This window comes from Silene latifolia, chromosome 7, assembly GCF_048544455.1.
Source record: "Silene latifolia isolate original U9 population chromosome 7, ASM4854445v1, whole genome shotgun sequence".
Taxonomy (NCBI): domain Eukaryota; kingdom Viridiplantae; phylum Streptophyta; class Magnoliopsida; order Caryophyllales; family Caryophyllaceae; genus Silene; species Silene latifolia.
Genome location: NC_133532.1, coordinates 12,795,599 through 12,815,172, shown reverse-complemented (window position 1 = coordinate 12,815,172; position 19,574 = coordinate 12,795,599). Strand labels below are relative to the sequence as shown.

Genomic DNA, 19,574 nt, shown 5'->3' with positions numbered 1-19,574 from the left:
CTACTCCCGTTGTTGTTTCTACCACTTTTACTATTCAAATGAGTGATTACTATCATATAACTATATACAATATTACTACAATTCTTTTCTTTACTGTCAAAATTACTTTTACTACTTAGGCATGAAATTTTAAGAGGATTATATATTTATATATAAATATATTACATATATGCATTAAATCAAATCGAAAGAATTATGTAATATTATATATTATGAAATCTAACTTGAATTATTTATAACCTACTTATATTATATTTTTGTATGTTTAATAATTAACATCTCTATACATTTAATAAACTATAAATTTTAATAAAATTGCATAGATTTTAAATTTAATATATAATTTTATGATGATAATAATTAATATCCGAAGTGTGCATGTTTATACTAATTAATTATTTTATTTTAAGAAAATTTACCGTCTTTTAGTCTTTTATAAATATTTAGGAAAATTACCAAGCATCTTATTTCTTTTAGTCTCTTTGAAATTGACCATCTTAATTAATTTTTTTTTTTAAGGAAACTGACCATCTTAATTAATTATTTTATTTTAAGGAAATTGGTCATGTTTTAGTCTCTTGCAAATGTTTTGGAAAATTACCAAGTTTCTATATAATTTAATTTTAACCCAAACTATATAATATTTGTATTGAGATCCCTTAATCGGGTCCATCACACGGTGCTAGTGATTTAAAACTATATAGTATAATTAATTTGTATAATTTTCTTTAATTACATTGAAGTCCCTTGGTTTCTGGATTTAATATATAGTATTGATATGAATATGATATGATGATTAGGAAAGTGATATTATTATTAGGATTAGGAAATTAAATTAACGGATAATTCACATGGCGCCCTTGAAGTTTGCCTCATTGCACATGGTACCCAAAAAATTAAGTTTGTGCACCAAATACCCCTCAACTTTCATTTTTGGTACAATTTGGCCAACATTAACAATTTTGTCTTAACAGCCGTCAAGATTGCATATTATGGATCATCCTTGTCATTTATTACCTCTAACTACATTTACCATACAATTTATCATTCGGCTAACCTTTTCTATACTTCTATACTGAAACATTAGACATCCCCCTCAGAAAAAAAAAAAAATACAGTAGAAAAAAAAAAACTCATTTCCTCAAGACCACAAAAACTCATTACTCAATCAATCCAAAACCTATCTATTTCCTCTATCCTGAATTCATTATCCTTAAATTCCATTGATCTCCCTTCAATACACCATTGTACCACCTTTACGCGCCACCAATTATATCATCGATTGTCTTAGGAGCCTTGAAAAATTCGTCTCAAGCATCCCAAATGACAAAATTGAAGAGAGTATGATCCAAATTTAACATCACAAAACCCAAATAATTAGTCAACCATAAGAGTATCAAAATAGATACAAATATTTGGTGTTGCCCAACAAATTGGGTTGGTAAATTATGGGTGAGTTTCAATGGGCTTGTAAATTTGGAATGTTAAAGAAGATAACACCTTTTTTAACAATTAAAATCTTAAGGTTTGAGATGAAAAATCTGGTTTCAAATTGATTTTGAGGATAATTTTAAAAATGGATTATAGATGGTGTTGATGATGAATTTTAGCAATTTGTGGGTCTTTGAAATTAATTGTGGTTTTTTTTGTTGATACTACGGAGGATTAGAGGATCAAAGCTCAAATCTCAAATCTCTAACAAGGCAATGGTGAGATGGTGATTACAGTAGTTAACAGATATGATGGTTACAGTAGCTCAAATCTCAAATTAATTGTGGTTTTTTTTGTTAATTCACCCATCACCATTTTTTAACATTAACCTCACAACACATAGGCAATATTACTAACAAAAGTTAACAGATATGATGGTTTTGGTTACAGTGTACCAAAAATGAAAGTTGGAGGGTATTTCGCGCACAAACTTAATTTTTTGAATACCACGTCCAATGAGGCAAACTTTAAGGGCGCCATGCGAATTATCCGTTAAATTAAATACCGTATTTGATAATATTGTCTCCTAGACTAGGTAAAGGTAGGCTTGATATTACAATTACTCCCTATTATATTCTCTACTCGAAAAAAAAAAAAAAACATTTTTATTGTCACAAAATTGAAAGGAAAATATGGACATAATGATTAACACGACATTGGCTGATTCTAGAATTAAAATTTAGGTTTCGACGCATATACAAAATTTGTGTTAATGTGATAATTTCTTAGGCAGTCGACATTACACGAGATTATTTACACTGACTACTTCAAAACAAGTGTAGCATAAAAGAAAAGAGGAAAAATAATTATTGCAAAAGATGGAAACACTACAAACTAGAATGTCATGAAGGCAGTTGAGTAGCCAGGTTCAGAAAGCTTCAATTCCAGGAAAAGAATGGAAATTTCTGTTCACCGGAAGCGTATAAGATAATGTTCTTCTTCAAGGGTGAAATGTACTGCGCTCCATGGAAGGCAGCAGCTCTTAACACATTTAACGGTCCAAGGTCGATGGTGTATCCCTTCTGAATACTATCCAAAATTGTCGCCATCATAAAATTTGCGGGTTTCCGTTCTGCTTCATACTTTTGCAATAGGGATAGCTGTATCAAGCAAGCAAGTCGATAAGATTGTTACACGGTATGTTAATAAGACAGGAAACAGGCATCATGAAACACGGACCAAAATTTGGCTAGTTGACTGCTGAAAAAATATTTTAGCTTTCACCGAGTTATGATTCAATTTCAGGGCTTGTTGGATGTAGGAGTAGTAGTAGTTTCAAAGGTCCCAGTTTTTTAAAGTCCTCCATTTACGTACAGTGGAAAAGAAAAGGAATTTTGAACCCCGTAAAATCTATGTAAACGTGTCAAAGTATTGGACTCGATTATCTTATGAAAAAAATCATGTTCTTGGCTTAAAATGAAGTGTCCAGGTGTCTCACGGTCAGACACATGTACTATGAAGAGTCAAAGTAACAGCATATAATACCTGCCCAATGTCAATGCCAACGGCAGTTCCCTGAGATAGAACTTTTGAAAGAGCCGATGCATCTCCAAACCCAAGATTCACTCCTTGACCAGCCAGAGGATGAACAGTGTGAGCAGCATCGCCAATGAGAACCACACGTTTTCTAGCATATGCATCCGTATGTACTAAAGACAGAGGAAACACCATTCTATCTGATGCCAAGTTGATGACTTTTGGTGGAATTCCAAAGGATTCATTGGACGAAACTACATCTGCTGTAAAACTCGAGAGAAACTTATCTATACTCAAGTTTGACCGTGGGTGAGGACCATATCCATAGTCCAACGCGTGATTTACAACCTTGACAAAATCGTCCTCAGTCATTGATTTGCGGTCTAGGGCCTCTTTGGGGCTCATTGTCCACACAATGTTGCTGTAATTATCCCCTACTGGCAAAAGTGCAATCGGTCCATCCGGAAGGAATCTCTGAAAAGCACAAGTGTTTGGCAAAGGATGTTTGACTGTGCAGATAATTGCATTCTGAGGATACTTGTGGCTAGTTGACCTGAAGCCTCCCAACTCCCTTACACGAGACCTTCCCCCATCAGCTCCAACCTGAGACAAAAGCTCAACAATCATTACGTGACAAAGTAACCTAGATGCAAATGCCGGCAAAGCTTAGTTGGCAAAGTCATTGAGTGGCATTATCATGACCAATGCTCACAAGTCACAACCCGACAGTATCAAAAAATGCCCTTGTGGCTCACTTAACCCTAACAAAAAAAAGTAAACTTGATTGTTAAACATGCATTAACCATCTGCAACCCAACAAAGACACTTGCCATTAGACAGGTGCATGTTGAAGTGGTCGTCACTTGAAGATCAAAATACCATCTACTTTTGTCAACCATAGAGTCATAGACAACAATGAGTTGAATATATTTCCAAGGTTGTGGATTCACATAAAAAGACGGATTTTTTTGACACCAACCTTTCTCCAAATCAAGGGCTATTAGGTACAATGACACAGCAGCCTAAAGACTGGTAAGTTCATGTTTGAGACCTCCAAAGTTCCCTCTTAAGCAAATGAGTTCAATGCAGATAACTACTAGCTCATAGAACTGTAGAAAATGCATGACTTCTATTAGTAAAGCTGTTCAGAAATAATGTCCCAGATTAACAGCACCTAATCACATGGCATTTCCATGCAGAAACACTAAATTGCCAAACATAAAGTGTCTCAGCAAAGTATCAACTTAACATATCATTATATTTGTTCAACAACTTCCAAGTTAATTTCAGTTCCAAATAAATAGAAAAGAGAGAGAGTTCAATCAGTTCATACTTCTTTAACAAACAATTGGTTTCAATCCCACATTTCCTCCCTATTGCCCTTTTTTTTTTTTGTAATTTGATGCAGATATTTGAACACTGAAACCACTTTAAAAACTCACTGTCCCACCAACGAAATAACCCCCTACCTGATTAGACTTTCTAACACTTGCACTATGACCAAACATGCAAGAGGTTCAGCAACTTGCAATGTCCCTGCTTTATTTATAATTTTTTTAGCATAATGAAAGGTAATTACCACCAATTTTGCGGCTAAGTTGCTGCCATCAGTAAGCTTCAGCTGAGCTAAATCGCTTTCTAGTTTTGTCGACGACGCACTTGATTGCAAATCGATGGACGCCACTCTTGAAGGATGTAATGTCCTTGAGGATCCATTATCCTGCAAAAGTAGTACTTATTTCAGTAAGATTGAACATAGAAGGATCATCTGAACATATAAAAACAGAACTTATATAGATAGATGGAATAACACTGGGCAGAGGATAAGTCGTTTTAACAACAAATCAGCCTTTTTTTCTTAGAGAAAAGATAAAAAACAGAAGTAAATGTCAACATATGTGATCATAGAGGAAATGATCCTCCAAAAAAGCATGAGTTTTGTTTAGAAAGCACTAATTAATTTGTGTTCATTTTCTCGAAGCAACAGGTGGCTATTTTATTATTAGTTGAAGGTTAATTGGACATAATTTGTATGACTTGTATCCCTGACCCTCCCCCTTACCCTACTTGGTGCGGGCCGCAGCCCGCAAGACCTCTATGAAGGTGACGAGATAACAAAAATCACATATCCAACCTGCACATGAAACTATTTGCCTTACCACTACCAGCCTAGCTATAGAGACTAGTAGCTGATGGAAGTGAGATGGTGGAACATATATGTAAGAGTAAACAAAGGCTAGCACAAGACTTTTCAGCCAAAGGAGCAAGACTTCTCATTAACACTTTATGTAAAAACATGAGCAGAGGTGGTGAATGTAAGCTATTTCCATGGTGAAAATGGCATCCGTGGATGAAAGGAAGAAATCTCAGAAAAGAGAGAATTTGCAGTGATATAAAGAGTGGAAGAGAGTGAATGTATTAATTATGAGAGAATGATACAAGCGGTCTTTATATACGATCTGGCACCTACATTGTCACATCAAAACTACTAAGTCAGCTAAACTAATTAGGACAACTAAGTTAGTATGTTTGTTATAACACAGACTTCCTGAATTCTAGGAGGCTAGTTACGACTAACTAAGAGCTCAATAATCTCACACATTACAAAGAACAAATCATGGAACTATAGTTAGAAGTTTACCTGTATACACAGTGACAGAGATCTGACGAGTACCTTGTTCTCGACAACACACCTAATGTGACAAGCAACAATCTCAGTCTTTTGTAACAGAACTATAGATCATCGTAAAACAAAGTTCTATGTTTTAAAAGGCTTTATTTCATAATAAAAGCTCACCCGAGTACCTCCTTTTTAACATCTCTTGCATTATACCTGGTGTAACCTAGACCAGTATAATCCCATACCTGCACAGGATGCCAACACATACATCATGTTTTACAGACTTCGCATAGATGGAATAATAATGGTAGAATAAGGTATAACGAATGGCAGACAAAAGACCAATGACTACAGAATTACAATATTCATTTGACTATCCCATTTACACATCCAGAAGATTGCACAAATATAGCCATATCCTATGTACAAGATTAAAAGTCCCTTTTCCAGAAGTGAAAGTTTGTTAAGGGGCGGAGGCGCTAGAATGTTGCATGTAACGGTTCATAACATATAATACAGTAATTACCAAACAAGCAGTTTTTGTATGTCCTTTAGTGTCGACTGGTAATAAAAAAAGTCAGGAGCTGCAGAGCCACTGATAGTAGAAAAGTCAGGAGCTGTGGAGCCAAGCCCTTCCCAGCTATAACAAGTCTAACTGATTTGTCTTTATACCTAAGAGGCTAAGCTCGACTAACAAGCAATTTGCGAATAAATAATACGGAGTAGAGAGAATATATTATAGTAATGTACACTTACCCAATCAACTAATATAAAAATTCAAAATTTCAAGGACGGCACATTTGACACAAAAATTCTCCAACATCTACATGCAAACAGTACGATACGAAAAGAAAGTAAAAAAACAGGATTAACATGACAAATATTACCTGCATACTATCAAAATAAGCGTGCCGCTGCTGTTCAACAAATTTCCATGCTCCAATATCTGAAATATTTATTAGTAAGGTACCCTAAGTTTTAAACAGGCGTTGGGTTTACTGACTCCACCAACGCAACAAGGGCCTAATTAATAAAGCTCAAGGCACAAAGCAAAGGCGTGCTCCACATGCACAAGAAGCATGCTGTTTTTGCAAACAAATTTGTATTTTCAGAATTAATATACTGCACACAAATACCTTTTTTTTGGCTTTAAAGAGGGATAACATGTACTGATGAGATAATAGGCAAAGGCATGGCATAGTAAAAGAAAAAGGAGAAAAGAATATGGAAATCACATAGTGATGTGCCTCGGTACTCGTTAGACGTGCCTGAAGTAAAAAAGCACACCTAAGAAGGCCGAGCCATTTTGGCTAGTACTCCCTCTGGCTTTCTGTTTTCTTCTCATTTCAATAAAATACTCCTCGGATATATTAGAGAAATAGGAAGAAAATTTATATCCAAAGGGAGTATTTTTTTTATCATTCCTTAGGCCTAGGCGAGCTTTTAAAACTAAAAGGGAGACCGGAAGGCCACGTAGGATATCCAAAGGGTTAGAACTTAGAACATCGAAGAATTAACATGGTGAAAATGACAGGGGATACATCAATGCAAGATTATCGTCTATGATGGCAACTTCTATAGGCACAAAAATCAGAAAGATAAATGCTAACAACATACCTTGAAGGAAAGAGATCGAAGCTGGTGTAATTGTACTAACTCTAGGATCAGGGACGTCATCTTTATTAATCAAACCTTCAGACGTCAATGCAGGATTATCGTCGATGATGGCAACTCTCAGATTCCTGGTTAAAGGAGAGCGAGCTGCAACGATTGAATGAACAAGACTACGACATCAATATCACATTTTCAGCATAAAATTTACTTTTAGCATTGTTCACACGTAGTTCTAAGGCTTAAAACATCTCGAAAGATACACACCCAAAAATCCTGTTGCGAGTTTCGGACTAGGGCAACATAGGGACAGAAACCATCCTCCCCTTGACTTTCTAATAGAACAATACACCCCCCCCCCCCCCCCCTAACACCCACCCAAGCCATCCATAAAGAAGTTACCTCAATTCTGAAGGAGTACATCTTGCGACCAATTACAATCGTACCGAGTAATATTTTAACACTTTCACCAGTAGTAATGTTTGCTCTTACCTTTCATATCCCCTCCCCCTCCCCCACAAACCCAAATTTCACTTTTTTGCCTCACACCCTACAAAAAAAAATTATTTTCACTCCGCTAGCGTGTATACTTGATTCAATTCTATGTGTAGATACCATCGACAATTGGGAACAAAAAGTAGTTTTAAACTAACCCAAGGAACAAGCAAGGGCCATGCCAACCATTCCACCTCCAACAATAGCAACATCATACTCTTGAACATCATTAGCTGATTGGTTCTCTCTTTTACGATCCTGTCACATTCAATAATAACAACTCACTTACCTGGTAATTATTCGTGAAGTTAAATTCTGAGAAAGCAACCAGATCATAGGGGACATTCAAACAACAGGAACGCCTACACCGTTCTTAAAACCACTAACAATAAAATGAATGACAACAGACAACTCGAAACAAAAATTCTAAATACAACTCAATTTCGCAACCCCAAACCCTATATGCCAGCTTTACAACAAACTAACACTCACAACTCACAATTTCATCAATTCAACACCAAAAACCCGAAACATATACTCAGTGACTTGCCAAATAGTGCCATCATAATTGTAATCAACAATCAAACATAAAGCTAAAAATCTCGTGCAAATGCAAGAATTTTAAGTTGAAACTATACTCACAGTATCAAAGCTACTAGCGCCGACGGGTTTAGGACCAGCGCCATTACAGAAGAACCTCTTTAAACCTTGCAAAGGATGAGCATTTGCATGGAGTTTTACACCAATTACTCTATACATCCTCCAAATTGATGGTACAATAAGCTGAAATAGTAAAAACAATCAATCAAATTACATGAACTAGTGAATTTCACACATTCAAATTAGGTTTAGCTCATCGTTTACATAATCGCAATTACCTAAAATCTCCGAATACAGAAATTTCTAATCCAAATACAAAAATTACACAGAAATAATATAAATATAATCGACAATTAGATACGATGATAGTTCGAGGAAGATGATTGTACCGAGAAAAGAGATTAATGGCGAAGTAAGATGATCAAAGTTTCTCGAGTTCGCTACTTAGCAATGATACGTCGCCATTTTTGTTGCCGCTGATTTTGTCGAGGTTGGTAATTATCCCTGTACTAATATTCCACTGCGGTTTTGTTTCGGTTTGCGGGTGTATTGTTATCGAGCCATTAATATTTGTACGACTTCGAGTAGAGGTGATAAGTCCGACCCGATCCGAATCTGAGCAAATTGAATGATAAATTCGAGAATATTTCAACCTGAAATTGGCCCGACTTGACACGATGACGACCCGTAATCCGGCATGACCCGATGATCAGTGACCTAAACCCAAACCCAGCATCTACCTACCGATAATCGACCTGATTAAATTGATGATCCGGCAACTATTAAGCTTTATATTGATTAAAATGAAAATGATTTTGTGTTTAGATTGATCATTTAACATCATTAATGAAGTAATTAAGCCAAATAATGGATAAAAGCTAAATTTAATAGTAAAAAAATGGAAGTAATGTGAATAAGGCTGTTCAATGGTGCGGGTCGGTCGGGTCCAGGGGTGGGCCGGGTTTGACTTGTGAGACCCGAAACCGGCCCGAGATAGAGGACGGTCGGGTCAGGCCGGGTTAAAGGTGACCCGTTAGGCGGGTTTAGGACGGGTCCGGGTTAGGACGGGTCGGGCTTGAGATTTGGGGACCCGGACTAGCCCAAGTATAGGCGCGGGCCGGCTAGGTTGGGAGACGGGTCGGGACAGGTCGGGTCCGGACCGTGCCGGGTCCAGGCCAGGCCGGGTCGACCCGCACTTTTGACCAGCCCTAAATGTGAATAGTAACTAGACCTGATACATCTTTTTGACCCGAAATGACCTCTGACCCAATAACGACCCGAACCCGATCCGAAAGGGTTGGTTGACCCGACATAACCTGAACCCGATATGACCCGACCCGACTGACACAATTCCCACCTCAACTTACGAGTGTTAAAGAAGGATTGTAGCGTAAAGTTTTATTTTAATTTTTGGGTGTGTTGTTATCGAGTTAGGTCAACCAAAAAAAAATAGAACTTCAACTCAACTCAAAGTACCAAAAAAAACAGAAAACTTTGTAGCACAAAACAAAATGTAGGGACTACATTATTACGTTCACACACAATTCACAAAATAGTAAACCACGTTTTCAACATTGACATCAAAGTGCTAACTACAACTCCAATAGTCATAGTCATTTTCATTCGTTTACTCATACGGCTATGATTTTCTTCCTAGTTTATATATATACGGTTTTTCTATCCTATCCTATGCCCACTAGGCATAGGATAAGAAACCTAAAAAGGAAAGAATTAATGATATTTTTCTTTTAAAGTGATAGGACATTGCAATTTCCCATAAAAATCACTAATTCTTTCCCCTTTTAGGTTTCTTATCCTATGCCTAGTGGGGATAGAAAAACCCATATATATATATAATCTGACCACCGTTATTTTTCCAACAATATTTGTTGATCAAATTATTTTCCTAAGTAATATTTTCAGATAAAATTAAGCAAAATTATACCAAAAATGGAGAAAGCAATGAACAGGCAAAAAGTTCTGTTGGATCATCTTCGTCCTCCATCTTCATCTGATCATAATTATGAGGCATTTCTGTCTGTATGTCACACTTATCTCATTTCTAAGTTTCTAAATTGAATTAGTCTTATGTAAGGCGGTTTCACATTAATATAGTTGTAAAATGATCAAACATAATCCTCTTAGTGGGTAATTAAATGTGATTATTAAAAGATGTTTTACGATAGATTTGTGTAAAATCGCCTTACCAAAGTATTCCTATTCTAAATTATATACTCCCTTTGTACCGGTGAATAGTTTACATTTGCTTAATGACTGGATAGAGGGTATTGTTTTAGATTATGTGTAGTTGTGTAATTCTGATAGATGCCATTAGGGTGATAGTTGAGTTCCAACTATTATATTTATAACATATTAAAGTATTTACTTTGTTGGTTGATGTATTTAGAGATTTTGGTACTTGGGTTGTCTTTGTTTTTTATGTAGATAATGCATTTTGTAGGAAAGATTGGATTTTTATGTTTTTATTTGAGTTTGAATTAGTACCCATGTTTAAGAAATGAGGTTTGATTGAAAGTTGGTGGAAAGAAAGGTTGTGCTTCCTTTTGTCGCGATCATTTGTTTAACCTTTTCATTGTTTGTAAGGTGTATTTCAAAAGACATAAATAAATGATCGGAACGGAGTGAGTACTTTGTTAGCTGGGACTTGTTATCTAGGAGTAGTTGAGATCAATGAAATTTCTAGTTTTGGTTTATGATTGGTTCAAGGGGTTGTTGAGTACGGAGCATTAGATATGCAAGTTTTGATTTTTCCTTTTAAGAATCTTTTTAATAATCTCTTTGTGCAATATGAAAGTATTGTTGTGAAGTGAACCCTCTTAAAAAATCTAGGAATTTTGAGTTTCGACCCTGTTGTTTCCGGAATTATGATCAATTATTTGGAGAAGATACGGAAACTGACACTTACATGTAATGACTGTATGTATACTGAGGATGTACAAAAAAGTTTCAGAAATCGAGAAACTTTGAGTTGCGACCTTGTTGTCTCTGTATCACACTCCCTCATTTGTCTCTTAGTGCCCGTTTTGTCAGAAATCGGTTATTAGGTTACCTTTACGTGTTTTCTAATTTCAACTCAGAGGTAAGTTTGGGTACATTGACCCTTACCTTGCATTGGGTTAATCTTGTTGTCCTGTGTTTCAAGACAACACTTTCCAACTCATGAAATCATAGTTTAAATGTTGAGATATGAACAAGGCATGCCTTAGTTTGTTGTCACTTCAAAATTCGTGTTTTCACTTCTTTCTTTGTTGTGGTGGCTGTTTCAGGTATCTAATTGTAGCGCTGGAAATTCGTCTTCTTATCACAGAACTAGTGCTTTTGGGGATGATGTAGTTATTGTTGCGTAAGTTGTTATTGTATTGTTTGTTTAATAGATGGTTTGAAGTTTATAACCATGTAAATATATTAGTTCCTATCACTAGAATGTATTTGGGTACTCTGCAGAGCATACCGCACTCCACTTTGCAAGGCAAAACGAGGTGCTTTCAAAGATGCATATCCTGATGATCTTCTTTCAACAGTGTTAAAGGTATTGATTTATCGGTATCCATGGAACATTTTTCCTTCATCTCTATGTTACACCGTCCCTTTTCACAAGTCTAATGTATAATGCTCTAGGGTTATGCTGATTATCCTGTTTTTCCGGGGTAATATTGTTGTAGGCAGTGATAGAAAAAACAAATTTGAACCCAGCTGAAGTTGGGGATATTGTTGTGGGAACTGTTCTTCCTCCGGGATCTCAGAGAGCCAGCGAGTGTAAAATGGCAGCATTCTATGCTGGATTTCCTGGTATATCGCTGTCCTTTTATTCAACTTTTGTTGATTCAGTCATGATTAGAATTTTTTCTAACTTCATGTCATTTCAGAGACTGTTCCGGTAAGAACTGTGAACAGACAGTGTTCGTCAGGCCTCCAGGCAGTTGCTGATGTAGCTGCAGCCATTAAAGCTGGATTCTATGACATTGGTGAGTACCATCACTTCGTCTGAATCTTAAAAGTATGAGGGAAAATGTGAGTGAAAAATGTCCATAAAATAAAAATAAAATAATTCCCCTACAAATATTTTCCTACCCGTAAGGAGCCTAAAGGGCATATCCCAACTTCGTTACCCACAAGCTGCTTTCTGAACTTGTGATCACGAGCTATTGTCGGTCAAACTTTTTGTTTAAAAGGAGGTGTACCACGTGCAAAGTGGCAAATCTCTGGGGTGTCGCGTGAATGTTCTGTAAAAAACCCAGTTTTCATTGTGGGCAACGAGAATCATCTCCTTGGATTTTTGACTTGCAGGTATTGGTGCAGGATTGGAGTCCATGACAACGGATCTCAAGAGTTTGAAAGGATCTGTGAATCCTAGAGTAAGATTTACATCCTCGCAATTTTAGTAAATGTCAAAGGGTTGACTTATAGCCATGTCCTGCACTGTAGAGAAACGTTGGACTTGGTTTTAAATCTATGTAATATATCTGTTATGGTGGTAGGTAAAAGAATTTGCTCAAGCTCAAGATTGTCTTCTTCCTATGGGCATCACTTCGGAAAACGTTGCAAGCCGATTTGGTGTTACAAGGGAAGAGCAAGACCAGGCTGCTGTAAGTCATCTCATTATCTGTTGTTATGTTGCAGACTTGTAGTGCCTCTGTATCAAACTTAGTGTCCCCATTCGACTTTGACGATTTATCGAGGTCAATTTTTACCATTTATTTCTCCTAATATATGTGACTTACAATGTAAAATTTGCCCAGATTTTGACTGATCATTTTAAAAAGTTGTACAGTTGTATATCATGAGAAAATATCAGTCAAAACTGACATTATTTAGTAGTAGCGCCGGCATTAATTCCTTTGAAATGACGTATTAGGTGGAGTCTCACAGAAAGGCTGCTGCTGCCACTGCTGGTGGTAAATTTAAAGATGAACTTATACCTGTACAAACTAAGGTAATTTCCATCCTTATTCCTCGAAAAATGGATTCTTTATTTCTCTTGGATGGATTTTGTGAAGGGTGAAAATTTGACAAAAAAAATAACTGAAAATTAGGCTCTTCTCAAATATTTCATTGAAAGTATTTTCCTCTGAACAAATCGAGTGTACATTTATTTTGGTTTTCATTACCTTGAATGTCTCTGATCTTAATACTCTTTTATAGCTTGTTGACTCTAAAACCGGAGAAGAAAAGCATATTACTGTTTCTGTGGACGATGGTATTCGGCCAAACGCAACTCTATCCGACCTGGCAAAATTGAAGCCCGTTTTCAAGGAAAATGGGACAACAACTGCTGGTATAGGCCACTGACTGTCAGGACCTTTTCTGGTTTACAAGCTTTCTATAGTCTATTATATTCAATTTCAATTTTTACTTTTGTCTTGTAGGCAACTCTAGCCAGGTGACCGATGGTGCTGGAGCTGTGCTTCTTATGAAGAGAAATGACGCTATGCGCAGAGGCCTACCTATTCTTGGCGTATTTAGGTACAAATTAAGTTATGCATATATGTATAGGCTCTGGTAGTCTTCTGCGTGTTTTTAATTTATTCGTAGATGGCGGTTAAGCCATAGTCGTAAAATCTGTTTATTCGGAACCTGAGTGTTATATTTTGCGCACAAAAGTTCAAATAATTAAAACACGTATGCTAAAGTCACCGATACGATTGATCAAGCAAATAATTTTCTGAATGCTATTTCGTAAACTTCATCCATTTCTATATTTCTTTTGTTTATAAATGGCTTGCAATGTTCTAGATTCAATGATTTGTCATTTATTTACAGGACATTTGCTGCTGTTGGCGTTGACCCTGCTATCATGGGTGTCGGACCTGCTGTTGCAATTCCAGCTGCTGTCAAAGCTGCTGGCTTAGAACTGAGTGACATCGATCTTTTTGAAATAAACGAGGTTATAATCTGGTTATTGTTTTTTTTTGTCGCTCTGTATAATTTTGACTACCTGTCAGTGTCGCATTTTTGATTACCATCTAGTTGGATTTCCGATATCATCTTTGTTGTCCAGGCATTTGCGTCTCAGTTTGTGTATTGTCGTAAGAAGTTAGATCTTGACCCGGAAAAGATCAATGTAAATGGAGGGGCTATTGCACTAGGGCATCCTTTAGGTGCTACAGGTATGGACTTATAACTAGCTTAAAAGTTCTTTATTGTTTGAAACTTTCAACATCAAAATTGCTACTGCGAGTCGTTTACGTAGTGGTGGATCTAGGATTTTCTTTGCCATGGAACTAGTATCAGTTTTCTTCGGTTTTCTCATTTTGGTTGGAGATAGATCATTGTTAGTTGAAGGGTGCAATAATATTTCTGTATAATTGTGACGGAACTAAAGTAATTTGATCTATTTGGTCTCTGATTTAGGTGCCCGTTGTGTTGCTACCCTGCTGCATGAGATGAAGCGACGTGGTAAAGATTGTCGGTTTGGAGTTGTATCAATGTGTATAGGTATCTCCTCAATCCTCCCTTCTGTATAAGCATTCTTCATCAACGCGCACCTTTTCCAACGAGTCTTGTACGGGGTATGAGACAATCTCATACTCCGTATAAGACTATATGAGAATTGAGACGAACCCTATTACTTTATTTCACATATAACTACATGAATAATGAGTTGACGTCCCATGTAAGACCGTTCTATATAAGACAAATCTAATGTTTGGAAGTGCAGGCACTGGTATGGGAGCAGCAGCAGTTTTTGAAAGGGGAGATGCTGCTGATGAGTTATCCAATGCCCAAACCGTTGGCTCCAACAGTTTCGACAAATAAATATTTCCCGAAATATTGTATAACCTATTAATTCAACGTGTGTTTGGATTTAGGTAATATTAGTCGGTCTTACAGGTCACATGAGTTTTTGGTAATATTATAATTAATATTGATTTAATTATAAAAGAAATAAGAATAATAAAAAAACTATTCTTATTAAACTTTCCTTATCCTAGATAGTGTGGGATTTTAGTTGAACTCCTATATATTTACTCATAATCAACGTTGATTGTTTTGTTAGTCGGATCTAAGGCTTGTCGTTGTCGTCGTTTATTTAGGTAGCAGTGTGAAGACTGAAGAGTATGTATTGGAATACGAAAAAGTGTTGTCGCAATGTCGATAGATTAACTAGTTTACCGGATGAATTGGTGAGCAAAATAGTGTCTATGCTCCCAACCAAGGATGTTGCGGCTACGCAAGTATTGTGTAAGCGAATGAGGAGACTTGCTTTCACTTGTCTAACATCTGTAGACTTGGATGATTCCCCTCTATCTCACTGTCCACATTATCCCCATCGACCTGATCGCTTTCCTCTTTTTGTCTCCTTTGTCGATCATGTTTTGAATAATTTATCACAGCCTCTTACCCGGTTTAGACTTCATGTGGGCGGGGATAAAAACACCGACTCTCCACGTAAAAGTTACTGGCATTCTTGTAATGGACTGTGTTTCCCTGATTTGCAACCTTCCCGTCTTAAAAAATGGATTTCTTATCCGTTGGCTCATCGCGGCCTTAAGGAGCTTGACCTCTCCTTTCATGTAAGCAATCCATCTGATTGTCGCCTTCCTCACCAACTCTTCGCTTGCCATTTCTTAGAGGTATTGAAGCTCGATTCCAATCTCAACCTCGATGGTACTGAAATATCCCTCATTTCTCTCCCTAACTTGAAACGACTTCACCTCTATTCCTTTCTCATTTTTCGGGATGCCTTCCTTACTAAATTAATTTCGCGTTGCCCTTCCCTTGAAGAACTGGAATGTGCTTATTGTCGGTTGATCTCAGGTCGTCTGACCGTCTCTTCTAAGTCTCTTAGGAAATTAGTATTAATTATTTTTAAAAGTTGTCCTGATGACGAGCGAAACAGCGAACTTGTTGTTATTGATACCCCGAATTTACAGTATTTTCAGTATTGGGACAATGTAGCAAATCACTACTCCATCTCGTATATGAATGCTCTCGTTGAAGCTAATCTCAGGATTGGGCTCCCTTCGGCAACTGACTCTGCTAAGATTTCTTATCGGAAACAGCTTAGTCTTCTCAGACTCGTGTCTTATGCTCCCCATTTATCTCTTACTGGTTATCATCTCGAGGTTTGTGGGCACTCCTTTCTACTCTTTTTGTGTCAATCATTTATTTACCTTTTTTTTTTTTTTATGATTTACTCTCTGATTGCAGAACATATCTTTTGGAGGCAAGTCCAAAGATGAACTGCCCATGTTTCACAATTTAAAAACCTTAGAGTTGGGTTGGAATTCATGTGCTGCGAGATGGGATAAAACGCTATTGGAGATTCTCGCCTGTTCACCTAACTTAGAAACACTTGTTTTCCCAGAGGTTAGTAGTAGTACATGCTATATATTGCATTACTCTCTCCGTTCAATTGAATTTCATACGTTTGTTTTGGCAAAACTTATCGTTTGTTCAAATTTATTTTATAAATTTCCTTTTATTTATATCTGATTAAGATGCTATGACATAATGAATTCTAGTTAGCGCGTTAGCTAGCCTTAATTAAACCTGGTAAAGCTGACCCGAGATCCAAAAATGACCCGATTAACCCAAAATGACACGAAATGACCTAATTAAGGTAAAATCATGACCCAAAATTACCCAAACGTCCCAGATTGACTCGACTCAGAATGACCGACCCAAAAATGACCCGACCCAAAAGTGACCCAATATATGATTGACCCGAAACTAATCTGACCCGAGACCTGAACCCGACCTGAATGACTCATTTGCCCGGTTTAGCCTTAATAACATGTATCGTCAAGTGTTTTCTGCGTTTATTTCAGGGATTCTTTTTCTACGGGGATCTTGAGTTTATTCAAACAGAGGAAACATTTTTGGAAAACCAGGATTCGGGATCAAGTGAAGCAAGTCCTCGATGTTTCCAGTCTAATCTCAAACGAATCGTGATAAAAGATTACTATGGGACGGGAAGGGAGCTTAATATAATCAAATTTCTTCTGCAAAAGGCATCAATTTTGCAAGAGTTGGAGATTATATGCTATTCGGAAAACGATCATGTTGTTCCGATACACGAGCTTGTAAGCACATTGACAGAGTTACCAAGGGCATCAGTTACATGTTCAATTCGAGTGTCATAGTATATTAAGTACTTTCTTTTCTTGGGTAATCTTATCGTGTTCTTTTCTTTTTTTTTTGAAATAAAACCCCAAGGGGGATTATATATTATAGCTTAAATCACCCACAACAACGTTCGCAATACAAATAGGAATCGAGTTTCGATCAAACGAGATACTCTCGCCCATAGGACTAAAATGAGCTAGCTCATGAGCGACTCGATTAAACTTTCGACTGACCAAAGACCAAACAACACTATCTAAGTCCTTGCTTAACTCGACAATGTCGTGAACAACCATATGCAGATCGCTTCGTCCCTTGCTATACATTCTTAGCTCGTCCACCACCACTTTGCAATCGCTTTCCATGATGACAGCCGAATACCCAAGAGCCTTCGCCTTATGGATTCCTAAGAAGATCGCCTCCGCCTCCGCCTCCGCCACCCGGGGTTCCATCACCTCCCACCGCCTCTCAGCCCATCCCCACAGCACACCTCCTTGCTCATCTCGACAGATTATACCCAAACCCGTACCACAACCCTCCTTCACACCCGCATCCACATTAATCTTCACAAACCCCTCCCTCGGTGGTCTCCATCCTCCTCTTCCTCCCTCCATGTCCGACCCAGTTCCCTCCCCTTTCTGCCCAGCATCATCGAAACCCCCCACTATGCCCTCCTTCACCTCTCTCATGAGCTCCCGCACCCTCCTAATCACCGGATCAATCTGCACCGGTTTGTTCTCGAAGACCATCTTATTTCTCCTCTCCCAAGCCGCCCATAAACCCACCATGAACAACTCCCTTTGTCCCTCATCATAATCTTGCCAAACGTCCTCCACCCACTCCCTCACCCGCTCATAACCCACCTTCGTCTTTACTTCCAGCTCCAACCCGTCCCATAAACCCCCAACCCACCCACATCCCCTTGCAAAGTGGAGACAAGTCTCCACCTCGCAGCAGCAAATTGGACATGACACATCCATCGAATGAATGCGTGTGGCTAAATTCCATCGAGCAGGTAGCGCATTGTTGCAAAATTGCCAAAAGAACAACTTAATACGCGGTAGGACCTTGGCACACCATATACGATTCCAGAGCCACCATGTTTACCCCTCGTTCGAACTGCTCTCCTCGTCCCTTCCCATAATAGCCTTATAAGCCGATCGAACAGAATAAATTCCATTCTTTTCCCATTCCCAACACCAATCATCCTCCATGCTATATGACGGAATCCGTATATTTAAGATTCTTTCCTGTTCAAAAGGGAGAAACAGCGTTCTAACTTTCTCTGCATTCCAGCCACCCCCATCCTCTCGTATAAGCTCCGCCACAGTCATAGCCTCACACGCCTCACCTCTTGGCGAAATGATCATCCGGGTTTGTGTTCTCGGTATCCATGGGTCAGCCCAAACATTCGTGGAGTTCCCGTTCCCAATCCTTCTCCTCAACCCGAGCTTAAGCACATCCTTCGACTCCCAAATTCCCCGCCAAGTAAAGCTCGGATTAGTCCCCAACTCAGCCTGTAAAAAATGGTTATTAGGGAAATATTTCGCCTTGATAATTCGCACCATCAGGCTCGTGGTATCCGTCATCAATCTCCATGCCTGTTTACCAAGGAGGGCCTTGTTGAATCCGTGGAAATCCCTAAATCCCAGACCACCTTGCTTCTTCGGCCTACATAATTTCTCCCAAGCCATCCACGAGATTTTGCGCTTCCCGTTTTCAGAACCCCACCAATAGCGTGACACCAGGGATCGTAGCTCGTCACAAAAATTAGTCGGGAGTTTGAAGACACTCATCGCGTATGTAGGGATTGATTGGGCCACGACCTTTATCAATACCTCCCTACCTGCTTTCGACAAGAGCATCCCCTTCCACCCTTGTAATTTAATAACCAACTTATCCCGCACCACCCTCGACACCACTTCCCTTGAGTGACCCACTACAGTTGGTAATCCTAAGTATCGGTCTTGCTCTCTCACGATCCTCACCCCAAGATTGTTGGCCACCTGGTTCCTCCTCCCTTTCCTAGTACCCCGACTGAACGAGACCGTCGTTTTGTCATAGTTTACTCGCTGCCCGGATGCCTCCTCATAGAGTCGAAGTGTCTCCTTAACTTTCAAAGCCTCTGCAACATTTGCCTTTGCGAATATTATACAATCGTCTGCAAATAGAAGATGGGTAACCATAGGAGCCG

At 38.2% G+C, this 19,574-nt stretch overlaps 4 protein-coding genes across 4 annotated transcripts; 2 read left to right on the top strand and 2 right to left on the bottom strand.

The window, feature by feature from the left end:
* Positions 1–2,112: 2,112 nt before the first annotated feature.
* Positions 2,113–8,836, bottom strand: LOC141591769 (uncharacterized). The gene is made up of 10 exons (XM_074412217.1): positions 8,683–8,836; positions 8,336–8,476; positions 7,852–7,951; positions 7,205–7,348; positions 6,475–6,533; positions 5,765–5,832; positions 5,609–5,660; positions 4,547–4,687; positions 2,977–3,570; positions 2,113–2,591 (listed from the first exon to the last, which is right to left on the bottom strand). Exons 2-10 carry the CDS (start codon positions 8,450–8,452, stop codon positions 2,370–2,372), a joined length of 1,497 nt encoding a protein of 498 aa, XP_074268318.1. The 5' UTR covers positions 8,453–8,476; positions 8,683–8,836; the 3' UTR covers positions 2,113–2,369.
* A 1,329-nt stretch (positions 8,837–10,165) lies between these two features.
* LOC141591768 (3-ketoacyl-CoA thiolase 2, peroxisomal-like) lies at positions 10,166–15,268 on the top strand. Its single transcript, XM_074412215.1, has 14 exons — positions 10,166–10,333; positions 11,581–11,657; positions 11,759–11,843; positions 11,977–12,103; positions 12,181–12,279; positions 12,602–12,669; positions 12,793–12,900; positions 13,170–13,247; positions 13,457–13,589; positions 13,681–13,777; positions 14,075–14,198; positions 14,313–14,421; positions 14,666–14,749; positions 14,973–15,268. Exons 1-14 carry the CDS (start codon positions 10,244–10,246, stop codon positions 15,068–15,070), a joined length of 1,377 nt encoding a protein of 458 aa, XP_074268316.1. The 5' UTR covers positions 10,166–10,243; the 3' UTR covers positions 15,071–15,268.
* A 38-nt stretch (positions 15,269–15,306) lies between these two features.
* Positions 15,307–17,447, top strand: LOC141591767 (F-box/LRR-repeat protein At4g14103-like). Its single transcript, XM_074412214.1, has 3 exons — positions 15,307–16,380; positions 16,466–16,624; positions 17,086–17,447. Exons 1-3 carry the CDS (start codon positions 15,373–15,375, stop codon positions 17,398–17,400), a joined length of 1,482 nt encoding a protein of 493 aa, XP_074268315.1. The 5' UTR covers positions 15,307–15,372; the 3' UTR covers positions 17,401–17,447.
* A 31-nt stretch (positions 17,448–17,478) lies between these two features.
* On the bottom strand, positions 17,479–18,360 carry LOC141589736 (uncharacterized). The gene has a single exon (XM_074410362.1). It carries the CDS (start codon positions 18,358–18,360, stop codon positions 17,479–17,481), a length of 882 nt encoding a protein of 293 aa, XP_074266463.1.
* Positions 18,361–19,574: the final 1,214 nt, after the last annotated feature.

Excerpts from the sequence above, each read along its gene's own strand:
- LOC141591769 (XM_074412217.1), bottom strand. The coding sequence starts at position 8,452 with ATGTATAGAGTAATTGGTGTAAAACTCCATGCAAATGCTCATCCTTTG. Across the intron at positions 5,833-6,474 it reads CTTATTTTGATAGTATGCAG|GTATGGGATTATACTGGTCT; the intron begins GTAATATTTGTC and ends CATCCTGTGCAG. Across the intron at positions 3,571-4,546 it reads ACTTAGCCGCAAAATTGGTG|GTTGGAGCTGATGGGGGAAG; the intron begins GTAATTACCTTT and ends CTTTTGTCTCAG.
- LOC141591768 (XM_074412215.1), top strand. The coding sequence starts at position 10,244 with ATGGAGAAAGCAATGAACAGGCAAAAAGTTCTGTTGGATCATCTTCGT. Across the intron at positions 12,670-12,792 it reads AAGGATCTGTGAATCCTAGA|GTAAAAGAATTTGCTCAAGC; the intron begins GTAAGATTTACA and ends TTATGGTGGTAG. Across the intron at positions 14,750-14,972 it reads AGTTGTATCAATGTGTATAG|GCACTGGTATGGGAGCAGCA; the intron begins GTATCTCCTCAA and ends TTGGAAGTGCAG.
- LOC141591767 (XM_074412214.1), top strand. The coding sequence starts at position 15,373 with ATGTATTGGAATACGAAAAAGTGTTGTCGCAATGTCGATAGATTAACT. Across the intron at positions 16,381-16,465 it reads TTACTGGTTATCATCTCGAG|AACATATCTTTTGGAGGCAA; the intron begins GTTTGTGGGCAC and ends CTCTGATTGCAG. Across the intron at positions 16,625-17,085 it reads AAACACTTGTTTTCCCAGAG|GGATTCTTTTTCTACGGGGA; the intron begins GTTAGTAGTAGT and ends CGTTTATTTCAG.
- LOC141589736 (XM_074410362.1), bottom strand. The coding sequence starts at position 18,360 with ATGGATGTGTCATGTCCAATTTGCTGCTGCGAGGTGGAGACTTGTCTC.